We start from the raw sequence: 19,492 nt of genomic DNA on the forward strand, positions 1-19,492 counted from the left end.
ACTGACTTTTTATGTGCATGGGTAGCAAAAAGACATCTCAGTCAGATTTGTTCAAAATATGGTAGCTAGCTTGCTTCCTGCTATAGCAAATTATTTGTAAATTCATTCAAATAATTTAAATCAACATGTGGTATTTTAAAACACAGTTTTCATCTCTAATAATTTTTTTGCCTTATCTTATGCTATTGACACATGTATAATTCTTAACTATAGGTTCAAATATGAGCTTTTTGAGCTTTTGAGCTATTATTTATTTTATAAAATTTTAATATCATTGAATTTTAGTTGATTATTTGATTCCTAAATAATTTCCCAATAGATTATTCAGGTTCTGTTTCTTTAAAGTTTGTAATTTTCTGCTGCCTGAGTGGACTTTGGAACAGAAACTAGAAAAGCTGAACATGCAAGGCAAACAAAATTCTAAAGGCAAGGTTATTGAGAGCAACAAGTTAATGTGATGGGAAAGTTGCATCTGGAGATATAAGAATAAAGAAATTATCTTTTCAGAAATGTAAAATTTTAAAATTATTCTATATAATTGGAATATAATTTTAAATACCATTAAAATGGCAAAGAACTTTTAAATCCTTGTTTTTTTCAAAACTTATGATGTTGAATTTAAGCATTTTCTTAGGTAAAATCAGTAGCCTTGTACAAAACTCAGCAAGGTCAAAACCACACTTTTTCTTGCCAGTTAAAGGTTATGTCCTATTATTACAACTGCTGTCTTTAGTAGGGTCTTGTTTACATTAGAAAATTGCACTCTCTGGATTGTGAATAAGATTGGGATTTGCTTCATTAAAACCTAACTACTTCTTGTCTAAGAACTTAAGTTTTAACTACATTTTAAAATCAAAGCACAGGCAGGAACTCACTTTTTTATTAGCCTAAGTGTGAAGAATATGTTTAATGTGTATGGATGTAATGAAACCTTTATAGAGCAATAGGAGAGTCTTCTGAGGATTGTGGAAAACTTGAAAATCCTAAATTACTGTGTTAGAGCTAGTATGATACTTTGGGCATCTTGAATGTAGCAGTGTTTATAATGCTACTATAAAAATATGATGTAGAAATGGCAAGTATGTTACACAGCAAGAGGGGATTGTTTGGGTCCACTGTCACATCAAAAATGAACTTTACATTGCAATTACATGCTATGAAATACTCCTGTCATAGAAACTGAGTACTTTTTGTGCTTTTACTGTCAGCCTGTTCTCAGTTTTCTTCAAGTACTGCCAAAGAAAAAACAGATTAACTTTTGTTAGTATTCTAGTATTTATAAGAGTAAGTTAGCAGACTTTTTTTTTGTATAGTGCAAAAATACAGATTATATAAAGCCACCACAGAGCAATTCTGAAAACTAGGTAGTATGGAATTGAAATAGTTAATTGAAATAGTTAAAAGTGTCTATTTTTTTGTCTTAGTATAATTAATTTTCTAGTAGCGTCAAAGTGTTTTTATTTGTTAGATGCAAAATTATGGATATGATTTAAAAAAAACGAATGATTTTTAATTTTTATTTTATTGTTTTCTAGTGTCTTAATGAGATCCTGGAGTCTGCTGATGCACCTCTGGAAGTCACAGATGGATTTATCCAATCAATTTCTTTATCTGTCCCGTGGGGGTCGTTGCTGCAGGATAACTGTGCATTAGAAGTGAAAGGATTAGAGATGGTCTTCAGGCCAAGACCAAGGCTTGGTAGGCTTATTTTTTTGATTTTAGGAAAGGAGATTCTTTACAGGTTTTCAGAGTCAAAAGTCTACCCTTGCTTTAGTCAATTCTTGGCCTTATTTAAATTGTCATTTAGCTTCCATACATTATTACATACATTAATGATTGAGAGTTATAAAAAAAAGAAACTGTCAGGTGTTTGTCAGTTGGTTGTCTACTCAATTAGTTGTTGCTCTGTTAAATAATTTTAAATGGTTATAATTTTCCTACTGTTGTATGTCTTCCAAGCTTTTTCAGACCTATGGAAATGGAAGTGTGGGAAGGAGTTTTTGCAGTTTTTGGGTGGTGTTTGTGCAGTTCTGTGAGGCAGTGTTAGTAGCTGGCTGTTGGGTGGCAGCAGGACAACATCATGGTGTAAGCCTTGGGGGGGTGTTGGGGAGGTTCTGTCTTTGTCTACTTCAGGCTAAAGGATGCATCTTCTTGTATGTTTAGAGAACAAAAAATGCAATTTAATTGCCATTGCAGTGTGAAATAATGACTTCTGAGTACTCTAAATACATACTAACTTTGATTATAATGCTGAGGATTGTCTGAGTTCTTCCAGCTTGTCTGTATCCACATGCTTGTTACTGATCTAGTTTAGATTGTCCTGGTGATAAATTTTTACTGGTCATCAAGCTTCCATAAATTCTGTGGAACACACAGTTCATTTTTAGTTGTGAAAATTGTTTGAATGCCTGAAGGATTTTAATTTGGTTTCTTTCTTGTAGTGTAGAGAAGGTGGAAGAAAACATTTTTTAAACATAAGAAGAAGAAAAAAAATGTGTAAAACCTACTTTTCATCTTTTGCTAGTTACCTTAAATGACTTACTTGCTTACATGTACTCTACATTAAATCTGTAGTTGTTTAACTGGAATTAAGTTTTGAGCTATGTTACTTTCTGATGTAAGATTATTGCTTTGAAGGAATGGTAGTGTTAGGAAGAAACCTTTATTTCTTTACCTGCATCCAGTAGTTCTCTTTGATGTACAGTGCTTTAGACCAAACAGTGTAGAAAAAACCCCATGGTGCTGGTTTTGTCACACATCTATAGCCATGTGGAGGTTTCCAGACCTGAATGCTTAACTGAAATGTTTTGCCTGTTGTAACACACTTGTATTTGAGCTACTTTTATTTTTGTCTGCCTGTACTAGAATGTGATAGTTGAATTTGTTTAACTTTTCTAATCTGTAGTTTTATAGTATTTGCTCACAATGGCCTTGGCATTAGCTGATAGGAATGCATTGTCAATTAAGTTAATCTGGCTGATGAAAAACTTGTTCAGCTTAATACATGCTGTGCTTTTGGATTTTATTATGTTTTACTTATTATGTCAGGTCTGTGTTAGGCATTTAAAACATGTTTTAATGTGCTAAGATAACATTTTAAACTTTGCTTAGTGTTTCTCCATGCAGGATATATTTCAAGAGGAATAAGAAACTTTGAAATAATTCTTAAAAATTTTACTTACTTCATTTTGCCAATTATGCCTACAAAAACATACCAATATAGTAAAAGAATTCCAGAAATTAGTTAAACCACTGCTGAAAATTGATTACACTGTTGATTACCTGATTTCTTCTTGTTTATACTGAGTTTTCAAATACCAGAATCTTACCAGTGCAGTCTAACAGATTACATTAATTTTAAAGTAGCAAAGTCGATAATGAGAGATTATAAGTAAATTTTTTTTTAAGTATAACTCCTTACTAAGCTGTTGAAACTCTTTTCTTGATGTGCCAAATATATTGGTGTGTTTTGTCTTTATAGTTTCATGAAGTCCACGTTTAATTTATTAAGATTTATTTTACTTCACAGCATCTGGTTCTGAGCCTATGTATTGGTCAAGTTTTATGACCAGTAGTATGCAGCTTGCAAAAGAGTGTCTTAGCCAAAAATTGACAGATGAACAAGGAGAAGGGTCCCAGCCTTTTGAAGGACTTGAGAAATTTGCAGAAACTATTGAAACAGGTATGAATCAATTATTGAGATTTGAATTAACATCTGAGATTTAATTGGTTTATGTTGTGTCTCAGTTTTGCAAAATGGCATCTCAACTGCCATAACTTATATGACTAATTTTCACTTGTTAGCATTGCTTGTAAAATCTAAAGAGGAATGCTGTACAAGTGATCTTGATTTTGAAGTGGGGGAAAAAAGCCCCATTTAGTTCCTAAAGTATTTGTATATTTCCCTCAGTGGACAGATTGAGCTCTGTCTCAGGGCAAGTTGGTGTTTGTTTTCAGCAGAATTAATCCAGATAAATCTATGCCTGAGGGATTGATGACATGTCTTAGTTTTGGAGATGGCTGTGTAATTTATCAATTGCTAATAGTGATATTGTTGAAAGAGAAATGGAAAAAGTTTCTTCAGCTGTGTTTGTGCAAAGCTGACCTGTTGTGTTGTATGCATCCCCATAATCACACCACGTTGATAGAAGTACTTCAGAAACTGTTTTTTGTTGGAGGTGGTTTTTCTAAGTGCACAAAACTAAGGGCATATGATCACATTATGTGGTGGAGAACCTCGTGCAGAAATGTCTGAGCTAAGGGAAATGTTTAAAGTCCCATCTGGAGATGGAATTACTCAGTCCAGGCAGCATGTTGCTGCAGCAATGCTTAATAGTTTAGATATGGTGCACAAGGAAGATATTACCTTCCTTGAGGATCATCCACACTGAGCTACAGGAAAACTTGGTTTGAACTGTCACTGACTCAAATGTCTGAGCCTTAGAGAGTGGTTGTATGCTATGGATATACATACTGGTCATTAATAGGACTTTATATTGTCTGTTGAAGTCTTGTTACCTTATTAAACTTAATTGATAATTTCCACTGAAATAAATATTGAGAGCTTAAAATCAAAGACCATTTAATATGGTTACAAAAGTAATCAGTAAGTTGACTTAACAGTCTGCACTGTATTTTTTTGTTTTCCCTTTTAAGTTCTAAGAAGAGTGAAAGTTACCTTTTTGGATACTGTGTTACGAATAGAACATGTGCCAGAAAACTCTAAAAGTGGAACTGCACTTGAGATCAGAGTTGAAAGGTAATTTTTTTTTAAATTTTTTTTTAATATGTGGATTTTTTTTCCCTAAGGGACTTCTTACCATTTTCTGTAAAATACATTTTACCATTTTACACATACAGACAATTCTTAGCATATAGTTAGACACTTGCTAGTGAGCATTGTCTTCACTCAGATTCCACTTAGCATGTTTATGCTAAAGTTATTTAAATCAAATTAGAAGAGTTTTTTTTTTTTTCCCAATATACATTTTCATCAACTTCTACAGTTAATGAATAACATTTCTCAGACATTCAACAGCCAGTGTATATTGTTGGCCAGTCAGGCCATGTGTACAATTAGAAAGGGAACTGACCCCTTTAAGTAAGACACTTTAAATCTTTTTAGAAAAAAAGGCACAGTCCTGAAAAAAATCCCAAAATCCTGAAAGAATTTAGGTTCTGTGTGAGCTTTCAAAAGAGCCCATGTGAATCCTGTAATTACTTTGAACATGAATACTGTACGTGTTCTTATTGTAGATTATTTTCAACCTATGGGAGAGTGTAATCATACTTTCTTGCAAAGTATTGAGATCAGCATCAAATAAAACTGATGCTTACCAAGGATTGCTAATGAAATATATTTAGTTTTAAGCATTAATAAGCTTCAGATTAGTGTGTTCTCTGGGAAGTGTTCACATTTCTGGTGGTGTCCCATAGAAAAGTTAAGATTTTCACCAATTCCCAGAGAGTATTGGGTTTTCATTTCATGACAGTGGACAGCACTGTAAAAGTGTGAAGAGAGAGACCATGTACAAACTGAAAGGTTAAAAGGCACAAGGAGAAGTAACAATTTTCATGCACCCACTGTCTTAATTTCCTTTCTTTTGCCTCCCAGAACTATGTACTGTGATGAAACTGCAGATGAGTGCTCTGGAATTAATGTTCACCAGCCCACAGCTTTTGCTCACAAATTACTGCAGCTCTCAGGTGTCTCTTTCTTCTGGGATGAGTTTCCTGCATCAGCAAAGTCCTCCCCAGTGTGTTCAGCTACTCAGCTGGTAAAAATAAATACATTATATAAGGATGTAAATTGATGAAAGAATATATTGTTACACTATTACATTAATTCTGAAGGATACAGGAGTTGAACTTGTACTTAAATCTGTGTTTGGGAAGTTTCATAATCAGTTCCTGTTAATTTTGAGGAGAGGCAAGGAAATGGACTTTAGTAGAGTCCATTTCTAGAAATGGAGGAAATTAGAAATTTGAGTAGAAATTAGGATGTATTGTACTGGAATCTGGTTACAACTTTAAGAACTAGAAATCCAAGAGCCCTGCAATTCACTGTTCTGTGGAAACTTGCTCTTCTTTCAAAGGCCTAATGCTTTGCATTCTATGTGCCTTCTTTTTTCACAGTTATCAGTACATGTTTTTTAAGCCTTTGTCAAATTTATAGTTTGTAAAGTGATTATTTGTATGATAGGCTTATTTGAAATGCTTATGTTTTGCATTTTTCCTAAGAAATGGGATGCATTCTTACTCCTTTATCTGTAACTTTTTAAGGCAACTGAACCAAAGCTTTCACCTAGCTGGAATCCAAAAATCATTTATGAGCCACATCCACAATTAACAAGAAACTTGCCAGAAATTACTCCTTCTGACCCTGTACAGATCTGTAAGCTGATTGGTAGAATGGAGTTAAGCCTAACATTAAAACAAAATGAAGTACTTCCTGGAGCTAAGGTTAGTCATGCTTTCCTGGTGTTTAACTAAATGAGTAGTTCTGTAGAATTTTTTTTTCTAGTACATATGAAAAAGGTGTAATATTTTCAGGGGAACAGAATTGCCATAGTTTTCATGGTGATTATTTACGTTCTAACCTAATAAATATGTGTAAAAAAGACCTCTTTATGGTAGTCAGATGAGTCAGGACACACTGAAATCTGTTAAATGACAATTCTTTTATGTTAGAGAGAGACTGAATTTAAGTGTTCAGAAAACAAGTAGACATGATAGTGAGTATATAAGTAAAGCTGTGTAATATATTCCCCTTCTCTCCAGTTTTTAAATTGGCTGTTGACCTGTTTTGTATAGCCTACTGTATTTTATAGAAAGCATAAAGTTTCTACTGCTGTAGAGAAGGGGTTTTTTTATGTCCAGCAATTTCTAGTCAATCTTTAACTGTTCTTGTTTATTTATTTAAGAGTCCTTGAAAAGTAAAATAACATTTCCTTGGTGTGAAATAGAGAAATGCTGCCAATTTCAAAAGTATTAATTTACAAAACAGAAGACCTTTATTGTTATAAGGTGTATTTCAAAAGGTGCTTACTTGAATATCTCATAATTAATAAGTAAAACTAACTTTATTTTTTATTACTTTGGGAATTATTAAAGAAAAAATAGCAGATTAATGGAATTATTGATTTTTTCTGTTATGAGATTGTGTATTTATTTTAAGCTGATAGTCAGTGGCACATCTGCATTTATCCTGCCAAGCTACAGGTTGGAAGAAACACAAAATTATGTTTCTAGTTGTTTTATAGAAGATACTGGTGTAATGACTGTATTCTTTCCACTGTAAAAATCTATTATCCAAACAACTGATTCAAGTAATGTAAAGAAAAATTCCTTCAGTGTTCTTGACAGCATTCTTTCCTTTTCTTTTTAGTTGGATGTAGATGGACAAATAGATTCTGTACATCTGTTTCTGTCACCAAGGCAGGTTCATCTTCTATTGGACATGGTAGCAGCTATTGCTGGACCAGGCAAGTATTACAAGGAACAAAAAGATTTTTGCAAGATGAAAATGTTTCTTCAGTAGAAAAAAAATTGTGTTGGTACTGTATTATGAGTTTTTATCTGATATTAGTAAAATGCTTTGTAGCTGCTGTGAGTTAGGACTATGATTAATTTTTTGTCTTTAATTGCAAATTGTACATCTAGTAATGAAACAAACCAGCAAACAAGGGTTGACACATAACTGTGTAATAATACAAGAAATGAGGAAATTCTAGGTGGAGAAAACCAGGAGACTGAACAAATTCTAGTTCTTGCAGCTTCTGTTTCACAAGAGGAATTTAGCTTCTCTATTCTATTCTCTATTCTGTTTTAGTGACAGGCACAGAAAATACTGAACAGACTGTAATTGAGTTTGTCTGTATTTGTGAAGAACTAAAAGCAGCTATTCAGCTACTGCAGTAGAAGTATGAGAGTGTTTTGGTTTGTTCCCCTCATCTATTTTATGTAGCAACACTTGTTAGGGTAAATAATCTTTTTGAAAGATATGTCATATCCTGGGTGGGTGCTTAATATTCTTCTGATACTGATCTACTTGTTTTATTGGATGTGCTCATTGTTTTTGGACAACTGGAAAAGTATTACATACAGTTTCCCATGTGTGTCATCTTCAAACCTGAAACTTTGGTCATTCCTTAATAGTAAAACCCTTAAGGGGTTGTGGCCTTAGTCCCTAAAGCTGACTGAGAAGAGAAATGTATGCATCTTATATGCCATCATACTGCATATATAACCTTGAAATGTTTTCATCAGATATGAAGTTAATAAGTGCTAGGAGAGAGTAATCTGTTCTGAACAAATAAAACCTTCAAAGCAGCAAAAAATGCACAAGCACACACATCTGATATATAACTACACATGCAAATATATACACCAATGATTCATTTTCAGATAAATTTTTGAATTTTATTAGGGATACAGGAAATTACAGTGGGATTTCTGTCCTTTTTTTGAATTCAGAGAGTCTGAGCAGGATAGAATTGTCAAATAAAGATAGGAAGAACCGGCCAATGCAGCAGGAGGACGAGTATCGGATTCAGATGGAGCTGAAACGTTATTTGAGGAAAGAGTCTTTATCTGCAGGAGCATCATCTGAGCAAAGCTTCTATGAGACAGAGAGTGCCAGAACGCCTTCTAGTCGTGGCAAGTATAAAAGATGATGCAAAATAGCAAATAACCTGTTGTTAAGATTGTTTAAATTGATTGTTCATCTTTTAATCTTACCAATTTATGTATTAAAATAAGTTTGACTTGAAGTAATTATATGCCATTAATGGTAAAGTTCAGTAAAAAATCAACTAGTTTAGGTATCAGGCTGAACTTGATTCAGTATTTCCTTAAAATTGTTCAGTTTATGTTAATGTGAAACATGCTAAAAACACATACAGCATGTCATGTTTTCAAATGTGTGGTTGAGGAAATTATATCTAGAATAATAGTTGTATTTACCTGATTTTATGTGAATACTTTTTTGCTAACTATTTTTAATGTGGAATAGTTGTCAAAATGAGAATGTATCAATTTGTAGAAGTTATATCAACTTGAATATGAAAATGAGGTATTTAACTGTTTTAATATTCATGAGGTTTTTTGTAATTTGATTTTTATTTAATCTCTCTCCATAGACACTACTACTACTAGTCTCATGTCAAGAAAACTTGGGACTTCTGTAAATGATGTGTTTAGCTGGTTATTCTGTCTAGCAGTTAGATTTCTAGACTTAAAAATACATTTCTGGTAGATAACTCTCAATTATCTGTGGTTCTCTACTAGAGGAAGAAGTTTTCTTCTCAATGGCTGAAATGGACATGTCCCACAGCCTTTCCTCACTTCCACCTCTTGGAGATCCTCCAACCATGGATCTAGACTTGTCTTTAACCAGTACATACACAACTACACCAGCAGGATCTCCACTGAGCACTACAGTGGTATAGTATTAACTGCATTTGGAATCTTTTAGAAATTAACACTTCTGCCTGAAACTGTTGCATAATTGCTGCATTCTTTACAATGCCAGGAACTGTTGCAAAATTCTAGAACAACTGAAATGTTTAGAGCTGATAGTATTCCTTTTCTGCTATGGAAATGGTATTGGAATTGTTCTCATTTGTTTGGCTAAACTAGGAAATGTGTGTTTTCAAATGCCTTGAAGCTTATAGAGGATGCTTCATGATTTATTTTCTTTTTAATTGCTGCATGTGTACTACCTGGTTTTCTTTTAAAATAGACTACACAGGCAATGTTTTATGAAATTGTAGTATTAAATTTTTCCTCAGACAGTATAAAAACTATTGTTATCACTATCTTTCCCAAATCTGTTGTGTACCTAATGTTTTCTGTAATGAAAACCATGGAGAGTAGTTGTAGAATTAGAAAAATATATGCTCATGAGGAGTGCAACTTTAGCCTTAAAAACCTGTGGAATTAAAAAGCATATCTTGAAATAAAGCATACCTGCATTAATAAGTTGAGCACTAATTCTCCATGAAATGGCATGCTGTTGATTGTTTATGCATGTTGGAGGTTTTTGGTAATTTACCTTATTATTTATGTTTGATCCAATGTCTAACAACTCTTTGCAAATTTAAGGTCATATATATCTTTTTGTTTTAGCTGCAGCCAACTTGGGGTGATTTTCTTGATCGTAACAAACAAGAATTACAGCCTCCAAGAGGTTCCTCACTAACAGCCAATATGGTTCACCAGACTTCCATAAGAAGGACATGTAAGTAACAACAAAACTGATAGTTTTCCCTAGATAATTATGAAAATGAATTGTTATGCAGCAACTTGGTAAAAAGAAATGAAAATCAAAAGTAAGATGATTTTATAAATGTGTTATTGCTGAAAAATTACGTGAACTTAATTTTGTATTTCAGCTATTCCATCCAGATCTGTTTCTGTGGATGAATCCAGACCTGAGCTACTTTTTAGACTGGCAGTTGGAACTTTCTCAGTGTCTGTACTTCATATTGACCCTTTACCCCCACCTGAAAGTTCACTGAACCTTAACCCATTGACACCAATGGCTCGGGATTTCTTTGCCCGAATAGAAAAGATTGAGCCAGTTAAGTTTTCAACAGAAGATTTTCTGTCCTTCCGAGAAGTATTTGCAGAAGCTTGTTCTCATGATCACCTTAGGTATAACTTTGCTTATTAATAAATATAAGTAACAAAAATATATTTTAAGTAAATTTGAATAAAGTAAGTTTATTACCATAGGAATTGTGTCACTTAATATTTGAATTGCATTAGTCTTCTTTATTAATTTCAAAATAGTCTTGAATTTTGACATCTGTTGTTCAAGACATCTTTTTAAAAAAAGTTGAAACAGAAAAAGAAAGGAGAATAAACATTAAAATCACCTAGCTTTTTAATAGATTAATTAAATTAAGTACAGTTTCTATGACAGAAGCCTAGAGAGTCAAGAATAATTAAGTAAATATCTTTAGAAATAGCTGTGTTTTACAGAACTGTTGTTATTCCAATGTAGTGATTTCTGCTTTAAGGAGCTTAGGGTTTTACTGAGTGCAAAATATGATATCAGTAGGGATAAAGTCTAAGTGAGAACAAGATAATAAAGTCAGGCAACAGTCTTTTTTTTGCAGAAATTTTTACCATCCCAGTACAGTGTATGAAGTAAAATATTTAAGGGTATATATATCTTTTCTTACCTTATGTATGTAATTTAGACTTTGTGAGACATTTGACTACTTCATTGTCTAAGGATGTTAGTTTTATATGAACTGCACCTCAGGATAGATGCCTAAAATGTACTTTACAAATTTCTCTATGCTGACCATTGTTGATTATGTAACATGAGCTTCATTGTCTTTGTTGCTAAATCTGTTACAATTAGATATTTTCATGTATTTGGAGAAATTATGATGTTTTAATGATTTAAAAATGATTGTAGATCCTTTTTTTGCCTACTTAAGTTTTGACTTTCCATAATTGTTATTGATTTATGCTACTTTTAATAATTATTAATTTTAATAATCCAGGTTTATAGGTACTGGCATCAAAGTGTCTTATGAGCAAAGACAAAGGACTGCCTCACGAAGTTTTAGTACTGACTTATCCATTGGTGAGATGGAATTCCTGGAATGCCTTTTTTCTACTGACTCTCATTCCATGCAGCCTCACTATACAGAGGTATGTTAAAAATAAAAGGAGTTCCAGAAAAAGAAAATGTTAATTGTATAACTGAGAATGGTAGATTTGTAAAATGGTTGTAATTTAAATGTTTCTTAATGTTTTTTAGTTTTTTAAATATGTTACAGTTTTAAGGTTAAAATTAACATTTTAATTCTGAGCTCAAATAGTGAACCAACTTCTGTCATACCTGACAGGAACAGCACCAGGTAGCCAAACTTTGTTAGTTACTTCTTAAATATGCTTGACGTCGTTTGGGTATTAGTTTTTGGAAAACGTTTACTCTAAGCAATGGAGTTGAGCAATGCAAAGTTTCTTGTGGTGGTGATTATTCTTCCAGCTCTTTTACTGGTCAGAGATATCCAGTAAGGTAGCTGAATATGTGGATTTGAGTAAACAGTTGAGCTGGGGCTCTGTTCACTGACTTCAGTGTGTGGTTACCTGTCTGCTCTAAGTAAAATGTCATAAATATATTTTCCTGTGGCAACTCCTTCTTATTTATTAAACATTTTGAATTTTTTTTTCCTGAAGCTGCTGACATTTCATTCTGAAGAAAGAAATGATTCTCATTCTATGCCATGCCTTCAGCTGCATTATAAGCATTTAGATAATAGAGGACCTCAGGTAAGGTGGGAGATTAAAATGACTAAGTTTCTGTACAATAACCTTTGTCTAATTTGGTTCATTTGAACAGAAAATTGACTGTAAAACAGAGAGTTCTTAACTCCTACTTATTATAATTTGTTTCACTGTATTGTGTTGAAGATTTTAGTGCTTCTTCTCTTTCTTTTCAGGGTAGTCAAGGGAGACTCAGCTCTGTTCCACAGAAAGCAGAGTTACAAATAAAGTTAAGTCCAGTGTTTTGTGAGCTGGATATTAGTATTGTAGACAGATTAAATTCCTTACTTCAACCCCAGAAACTAACTACAGTGGAGATGATGGCATCTCACATGTATGCTTCTTACAATAAGCACATAAGTCTGGTAAGTTTAAAGTGAGATTGATTAATGAACTTGCTGCGTATTTTTGCAGGAGGAAGTCGGGGTGATAGTAAGCCTGAGACTGCTAGTTCTCATTGATTTGTGGTGGCTGAGGTGCTTTTTTTTAGTATGAGATTTTTTTTTTGTGTCTCATTTTGCATTCAGTGATTTTGTGCTTGAAAGCAGACCAAAAGACAGTGGTAGATGCTTCACAAACTGCCTAAGTTCTCAGCTTCTTGAAGCAAGGAGAACTGGGCAAAAAAGAGTAATCTTGACTGACTTCTCATCCCTAATCTGTCCCATTATGTTCTCCAGCAGCTGATAGAAAGTGTTGCTAACAATTCCACTTCTAAAATCTTTAATTGTCACAATCAGCCTAGTTGTCTCTGTGGTGTATTACCTGCTTTTGGGGTAGGTGACAGAGAGAATGGGGGCCATTTGCATTGCATTCTAGTGTTCTGGGACCAGCAGAAAGAAATTGAAGCTTATTTGCATTGGTTTGGGTTACCACAATAGCATTAAACTTAAAGACTTATCTTAAAATACTTGAGCAATGATTACCTGCATTTAACTGATTTTCTGCACAGCACCAAAAATCTTCATGTAATTTTATTGCTGCATTTACTGATTATGGAAAAATCAGCTTTCAAAACTATTTAAGACTCCTAAAATTGTAAGACATCAATTATTTCTGTAAATATAATTGTCTTGCAAGTTTGATTCCTTTCAATGATCAGCAAAAGTGGGGAGGGTATGAAGGACATGAAAGTGACAGGAGCTGGACACCCTGACTTCCTGAAAGGGACAAATACACATGATAGTAATTCCTACTTTTTCAACAGCAGCAGTTTTTAAACAAGTGTCTCCGACATGGTATTTCCTAACTGCAGCTGAATATTGTTTGGTACTTTCACTATCTAATTTAAGAGGAAAAATAATTGCAAAAATAGCAGGTTTTTTTAAAGATTGCTAATCTCTGCAAAAACTTGACTTCTAAGTAGAATCTTCATGACACCTATAATAGAAAAGTATCCTAAGAACAGTTGCAGTTGGTCTTGATGTGTTTTTTCTGTGATACAAATATTATTTTTCATTTTCAGATATTACATCATCAAAAGCTTTCCCCATAGTCACCATTAATGCTATTTTCTCTAATTCAGAGGGGTTTTTATTCACTCTGGTTTGTGTTTTGTTTTTTATTCTTTGATTCTTTTAGCATAAAGCATTTGCTGAAGTTTTTCTGGATGATTCTCATACTCCTGCAAACTGTAGAGTTTCTGTTCAAGTCACTGCCCCAGCATTGAAACTCTCTGTTCGCTTCCCAATACCTGATCTACGGTCAGATCAGGAAAGAGGACCATGGTTTAAGAAATCACTTCAGAAGGAGATTCTTCATCTTGAATTTACAGATATGGAATTTAAAACTGAATTTATAGGAGGTTCGACTCCAGAACAAGTTAAATTAGAGCTTACCTTTAAAGAGCTAACTGGTAAGAATGTTAATATTATATTCAGAAGTCCTTTTTTATTTTTCTAGGTACTGTGTAGTTAAGAGAGAGGTTCTCTCATATGGAGTAACCCAGGGAGTGTCTTTCCACCTGAATTTTGCAGTAGATATGATATCTCTACTGTAATTTTGTGTTCTGTACTAAATAGCAAAGTCCAAACAATACTGCTATGAGGAGAGGCTGTGTGTCCAGTTTGGTGCTCCTCAGTAAAAGAAAGACAAGGAGCTCCTGCAGAGGGTCCAGTGGAGACTGCAAAGCTAATGAGGGGTCTAGAGCATCTTTAATATGATGAGAGGCTGCAGGAGCTGAGCCTGATCAATCTGGAGAAGACTGAGAGGGAAATCTCATAAGTGTGTGAATATCTCAAAGACAGGTGTCAAAAGAATGGTGCCAGACTCTCTTCAGTGGTGTCCAGAGACAGGACAAGGAACAATGGCCATAAACTGAAACACAAGAAGTTTCACATTAACATGAGGAAGAACTTCTATACATTGAGGGTGGCTGAGCACTGGAACAGGTGCCATGGGAGGTTGTGGAGTCTCCCAGGCCCACCTTGGACACACTCCTGTGTAACCTGCCCTAGATGACCCTGCCTTGGCAGAGGGGTTGGGCTAGATAACATCCAGAGGTCCTTTTCAACCCTAGAAGTGCTGTGATGCCAAGATTGATTCCCTAAATAACTATCATTGAAAAACTTTAATAATTTCATGCCTCTAGTATCTTTCAAAGTAATAAATCTATGAGACTGATTTATATTTGCAATCTTCTCTGCTGTCTCATTTTGTGTACTTAATCAAGGCTGTGACAAAATATAGTGGTGCTATAAATGTAAATGTTGGTATCTGTGCATTAGAAGTGTCTGATTTTCCAACTACTGCTAGCTAAAAATAATGTGAAATAATTTTTGTTTCTAAAAGTTAGTATTAATTTTTTGGAAGAAGAGGTGACAAAATTTGCCTAAGTAGCTTAATAAGTAGCATTGGCTAGTTAATCTTGTTTCACTCCAACTTGAGGAGTGGCTGACCTGAAGTTAGCAGTTGTCATTCATCTGTTAATTTCTAAAAAATTTCGTTTCTATTCAGGTTCATTTGAAGAAGATAATGCAGAAACACCAGTAAAATTTTTTCAGGTGTCAGGTGGCACAGATGGAGATATAACATCATCATCAGACAATTTTGACTGGCCTCGGTAAAATAAATTTTCATGTTTTTAATGTGGATTGATTAAATTTTTATGAAGCACTGTTGTTTTTCTAATTTTAATCCAGAATGCCTGTGTGGTAGATGATTGAAAATAATTTGCAAAGAAAGAGTATGTAACTATTAAAAAGACTCCAAGAATTTATAAAAAACCCTGGAACTTCTACATTTATAATAATGCAATATGGTTTTTAATGTATGACTTCTGCATGGACTTGAGTAAATTTCAGTGAAAGTTAGATAAATGATTAGAGACTTGAAACTTTTTCCCATTTTTTTTTTACTTTACCTTTTCTCCTGCATTCATGACTGAATACCAAACCACTCATCCTAGTTGAATTTTGCCTCAAAATAATATAAGCCATAAGTATAGCAAGAATAATTATATTGTGACTGAATTATTGCAGCTGATATCACATGCAAGGCAATACAGTGCTTCAGACTTACTGAAGAGAAGGACCTGGCAGCTGAAGCATGTAATAAGATGTTTAAAGAGGCAATTTTAGATTTGCTACAGAATTTGCTGTGTACATTGTTTGCCACAAAATTCAGTGGCTTTCTGACAGTAAGTTTCTGTGGACATTTTTTCTTTTATAATGGCACAAATAAAATTTTCTATAACAGTGTTTACATGTAAGAAGCTACACCATGCAGCAGAACATTTTTATAGCTGTTAATGGTCTAGTGAAACAGGTTTTATTTTGAGAGAGTGCTAGACTTTTCTTAGGTCACCTATATGATCACCTAATGGAGTTGAAAAAAGCAGACACTTAACATTTTCTTTTACCTGATGGTACCACGTTCCTTTGTGTGTATAAGTTAGTTTTTTTCTTAGTAGTACTGTTTTGGGTAATAAAATATGTTATTATCTAATAAAAAAGTCCCTGGAATTTTGAGTTATTTAGTCTATGTGTATTTAAAGGCAAGCCAGTAGAACTAGTGAACATGTGACAGAGCATAAATATAAACATTTTAAGCATCTCTAATGGCTTATTCTGCTTAACTTCTCCAATGTCAGGATTGTATTGAAAATAAACCCTCTGGCTGTGCACTCTATTCTGGAAAGGATAGCAGCTGAGGAGGAAGAAGGTGATAATAACTTTCAAGAAGAAGAAGAAGGAGGGTCTCATTCTTTGAAGGATGTCTGTGATATTAGGAGACCAGAGCCTTCTCCATTTTCTTCTCGTAGGGTCATGTTTGAAAATGAAGAGGTACTGTAACATTTTGTTACTGCTTTGTGCTTATGATAGAGAAAATGAATACCATCTCACTACTTTACATGCAACTTCTGGCTTCCACTTTTGGTTTTGTTTTGGGTTTTTTTGGTTGTGGTTTTTTTTTCTTTAACTTAAGAATTTTTTTTCTTTTTTCTTTCAGATGGTGATGCCAGGAGATATAGTTGAAATGACTGAGTTTCAGGATAAAACAATTAGCAATTCTCATTATGTACTGGAACTCACACTACCAAACATTCACTTAACACTACCAAACAAAAGCTTTTATGAAAAACTGTACAACAGGCAAGTATAACTGTTTTGCTTGGTTATCATGACCTGTACTCTCAGTTCTGTGTCACTTTTGATAAAAGCAATTGTCTAAGCAGGTATAGCAGGAACTCATTTGTATAGCTTATTGAAAAACACAAAGTGCTATATAAATATTTTTCCAAGTTAACATGACACCACTGTGTCATGCACCTGATCAGTGCTATGGCAGCTGACTGCTAAAAAGTGTTTGGCAGATTTTGTGAACAAAGGGTGAAGCTAAATAGTCTTTGGCTCTCAGTGAACACTTTGTTCAGATCTCTGTGCAATGTTTCATTTTGCTCTAATCTTTCTGATTTCTTCTTTAAACAGATTATTATACTTCAGAAACTTGCACTCAATTTTACTCTTCCCATCGAAAAATCTAGAGCTTGCAAGGCAGTCAGAAAAAAAATCTAATCCTGTTTTGTAAGGCTCACAAAGGTTTATGGAAATGTAGAGAAAGCAAGCCAAATTTATGGATGGGTGTTCATTTATTTCTGTTAGTTTGCTGTCTGAAAACCAGCAAAATACTACTAGATTGTTACTGTGCTGTGCAAATATGCAAGAGAGATTGTGAGCTATTTTAGTCTCTGATAGACATTACTTCCAGTATTTTCACTTCCACAGTGACAAAGCAGAACCTTCCATTGACTATTTTGTTGGAATACTTCTGTACTGAATGTCTTTACCCTGACAGACACACTCACTTGAAATCAAAAGAATTAATGTTTCTGCAGCTTAGTTGAAAATTGACGTGATCAAAATAAGGGTTTCTCAACTCCCCCTCCCACCTACTGAGCAAATATATACCCACTTATAGAGTCTTTTGTGTCACTATCACATGTTAGACTTTGATATGTGCATACCATAATTACAGAAGAGAAGTTACTTCCATTTTTCTATTGCTTTTACTCATGAATATATTATTGTTTTGTGCTCGTGAACTTTATTTTCTCTGTTTATGTAGTCTGGAATCTGTTATATAAAGTCTGCAAAGGAATTATACTTGACTGACTGAATACAAAATGGGAATATATTCATATATTTTGTGTAATGATAATGTATTTCTTCCTAGGATCAGCAATGATTTATTGTTGTGGGAACCCACAGCTCCATCTCCTGTGGAAACATTTGAAAACCTTTCTTATGGTGTTGGACTATCTGTGGCCAGCCAACTCATCAACACTTTCAGTAAAGATAGCTTCAGTCAATTTAAATCTGCAGTTCATTATGGTAATACACTTAATAAATTATCTAGAGCTATAGTGCTTTAGAAGTGTAATTGGCTGAAGTGATTGAGATGTTAGTGGAAAGATTTTGTAAACTTATGGGAAAACATAAACCAAGGGGAAAAAAAAAGCAGATTACTGTTTAATTGGGTAAAATAAATGTGAAATTGAATTGCATTACCAATGGAGAAAGAGTGAGCTATTGGCATAATATGTGTACTAGCAAGAGAATGAGTTGTACTTCATTTTATCTATTAGATGATGAAAGTGGATCTGAGGAAGAAACACTACAGTATTATTCCACTGTCGATCCAAACTATCGTTCACGCAGAAGGAAAAAGCTTGACTCACAAAATAAGAACTCACAGAGCTTTCTGTCTGTTCTGCTAAATGTGACACATGGATTAGTGTCAATATTCACAGATGTAAAGGTAAGGCACTGGGGCTGGAACAAGTTTTTTGTTGTTTTGACCATGGGCCCCTTCATGCTGTATGTACCTATCTAGAAGCAGGTGGTATTTTTAACAGTAATTCTGTAATCTTTATGCTACTATAACTAGGCAGTAATGCAACACAGTATTTTGCAAATTCTGTGTACTTTGTTACATGCGAGAATAACTGAAATGCAAGGCAGAAAACATGTATTGATAGCAAGTGTTGTGTTAGTTTAGACTGCCTAAATGCAGCAAACTGTCAACAAACAATAATTTTATCATTTCTCTTCCTTCAGCAGGATGATGGAAATACACTGGAAGGAAAATATGGTGAATTTTGGTTTGAGTTTAACGGTGGTTCCCTTTTCAGTGTGACTAAATATGAAGGTTTTGAGGACAGACACTATGTTTGTCTCCATTCTAGCAGCCTCAATTTATATCATCAAGGTAGGGATGGGATTGAGGTGGCTTTGGGGCTAAATTTGAAATCACCTAAGCTTGAAGCTTTTTAGGGAAAATGCTGTATTTTTTTTCTCTTTACTCTCCTAGTGTGTCATTTGGCACAATGAATATAATTTATGGCTAATGTTTCTAAATGCTACAGAAATGCAACTTCATTATAACTGTAATTAGTTAAAGTTTATCCTCAACTTTCCAGACAACTGCTGGTGTTCAGAGATACTGTGATCCTTTGGCAAATTAGCTGGACAGCCTATTCTTTACTATGAAAATGCACTCTTCCTACATGTTATTGGTTATTTATTTAAAAAAACTGCAGGTTACCAATGGCTGCTGTGTTTTTCTTCAGTAGCTAGTTGTCATCCACAGGTGAAGAATTTTGGCTGTGTAGTTTGTCTATGTCTGGTAACCCCCATGTAGTTAAACCTTTCAAGGTTTCCCTTTCAGATGCCTGTGAATCAGTGGTGGTCATGTTTCAGTGCAAGGC

The 19,492-nt window shown here is 34.0% G+C and overlaps 1 protein-coding gene across 2 annotated transcripts in view; it reads left to right on the forward strand.

Annotated features, from left to right (window-relative positions):
• ATG2B (autophagy related 2B) overlaps positions 1-19,492 on the forward strand; it is a 45,058-nt gene that overhangs the window by 2,098 nt on the left and 23,468 nt on the right. Inside the window, exons 2-21 of one of the 2 annotated variants that reach the window (XM_071426528.1) lie at positions 1,536-1,698; positions 3,530-3,682; positions 4,657-4,759; positions 5,615-5,777; positions 6,283-6,462; positions 7,388-7,488; positions 8,480-8,658; positions 9,289-9,443; positions 10,129-10,240; positions 10,395-10,656; positions 11,520-11,670; positions 12,202-12,294; positions 12,465-12,653; positions 13,867-14,140; positions 15,241-15,346; positions 16,376-16,568; positions 16,735-16,877; positions 17,959-18,116; positions 18,371-18,543; positions 18,843-18,993. In XM_071426528.1, coding sequence (XP_071282629.1) covers positions 1,536-1,698; positions 3,530-3,682; positions 4,657-4,759; positions 5,615-5,777; positions 6,283-6,462; positions 7,388-7,488; positions 8,480-8,658; positions 9,289-9,443; positions 10,129-10,240; positions 10,395-10,656; positions 11,520-11,670; positions 12,202-12,294; positions 12,465-12,653; positions 13,867-14,140; positions 15,241-15,346; positions 16,376-16,568; positions 16,735-16,877; positions 17,959-18,116; positions 18,371-18,543; positions 18,843-18,993 — 3,202 coding nt within the window. The remainder of the gene's footprint in view (positions 1-1,535; positions 1,699-3,529; positions 3,683-4,656; positions 4,760-5,614; positions 5,778-6,282; positions 6,463-7,387; positions 7,489-8,479; positions 8,659-9,288; positions 9,444-10,128; positions 10,241-10,394; positions 10,657-11,519; positions 11,671-12,201; positions 12,295-12,464; positions 12,654-13,866; positions 14,141-15,240; positions 15,347-16,375; positions 16,569-16,734; positions 16,878-17,958; positions 18,117-18,370; positions 18,544-18,842; positions 18,994-19,492) is intronic. The other variant, XM_071426529.1, reaches the window with a different exon arrangement.

Source organism: Agelaius tricolor, unplaced genomic scaffold (assembly GCF_023055355.1).
Source record: "Agelaius tricolor isolate 1412-34295 unplaced genomic scaffold, bAgeTri1.0.p SCAF_5, whole genome shotgun sequence".
Lineage (NCBI taxonomy): Eukaryota > Metazoa > Chordata > Aves > Passeriformes > Icteridae > Agelaius > Agelaius tricolor.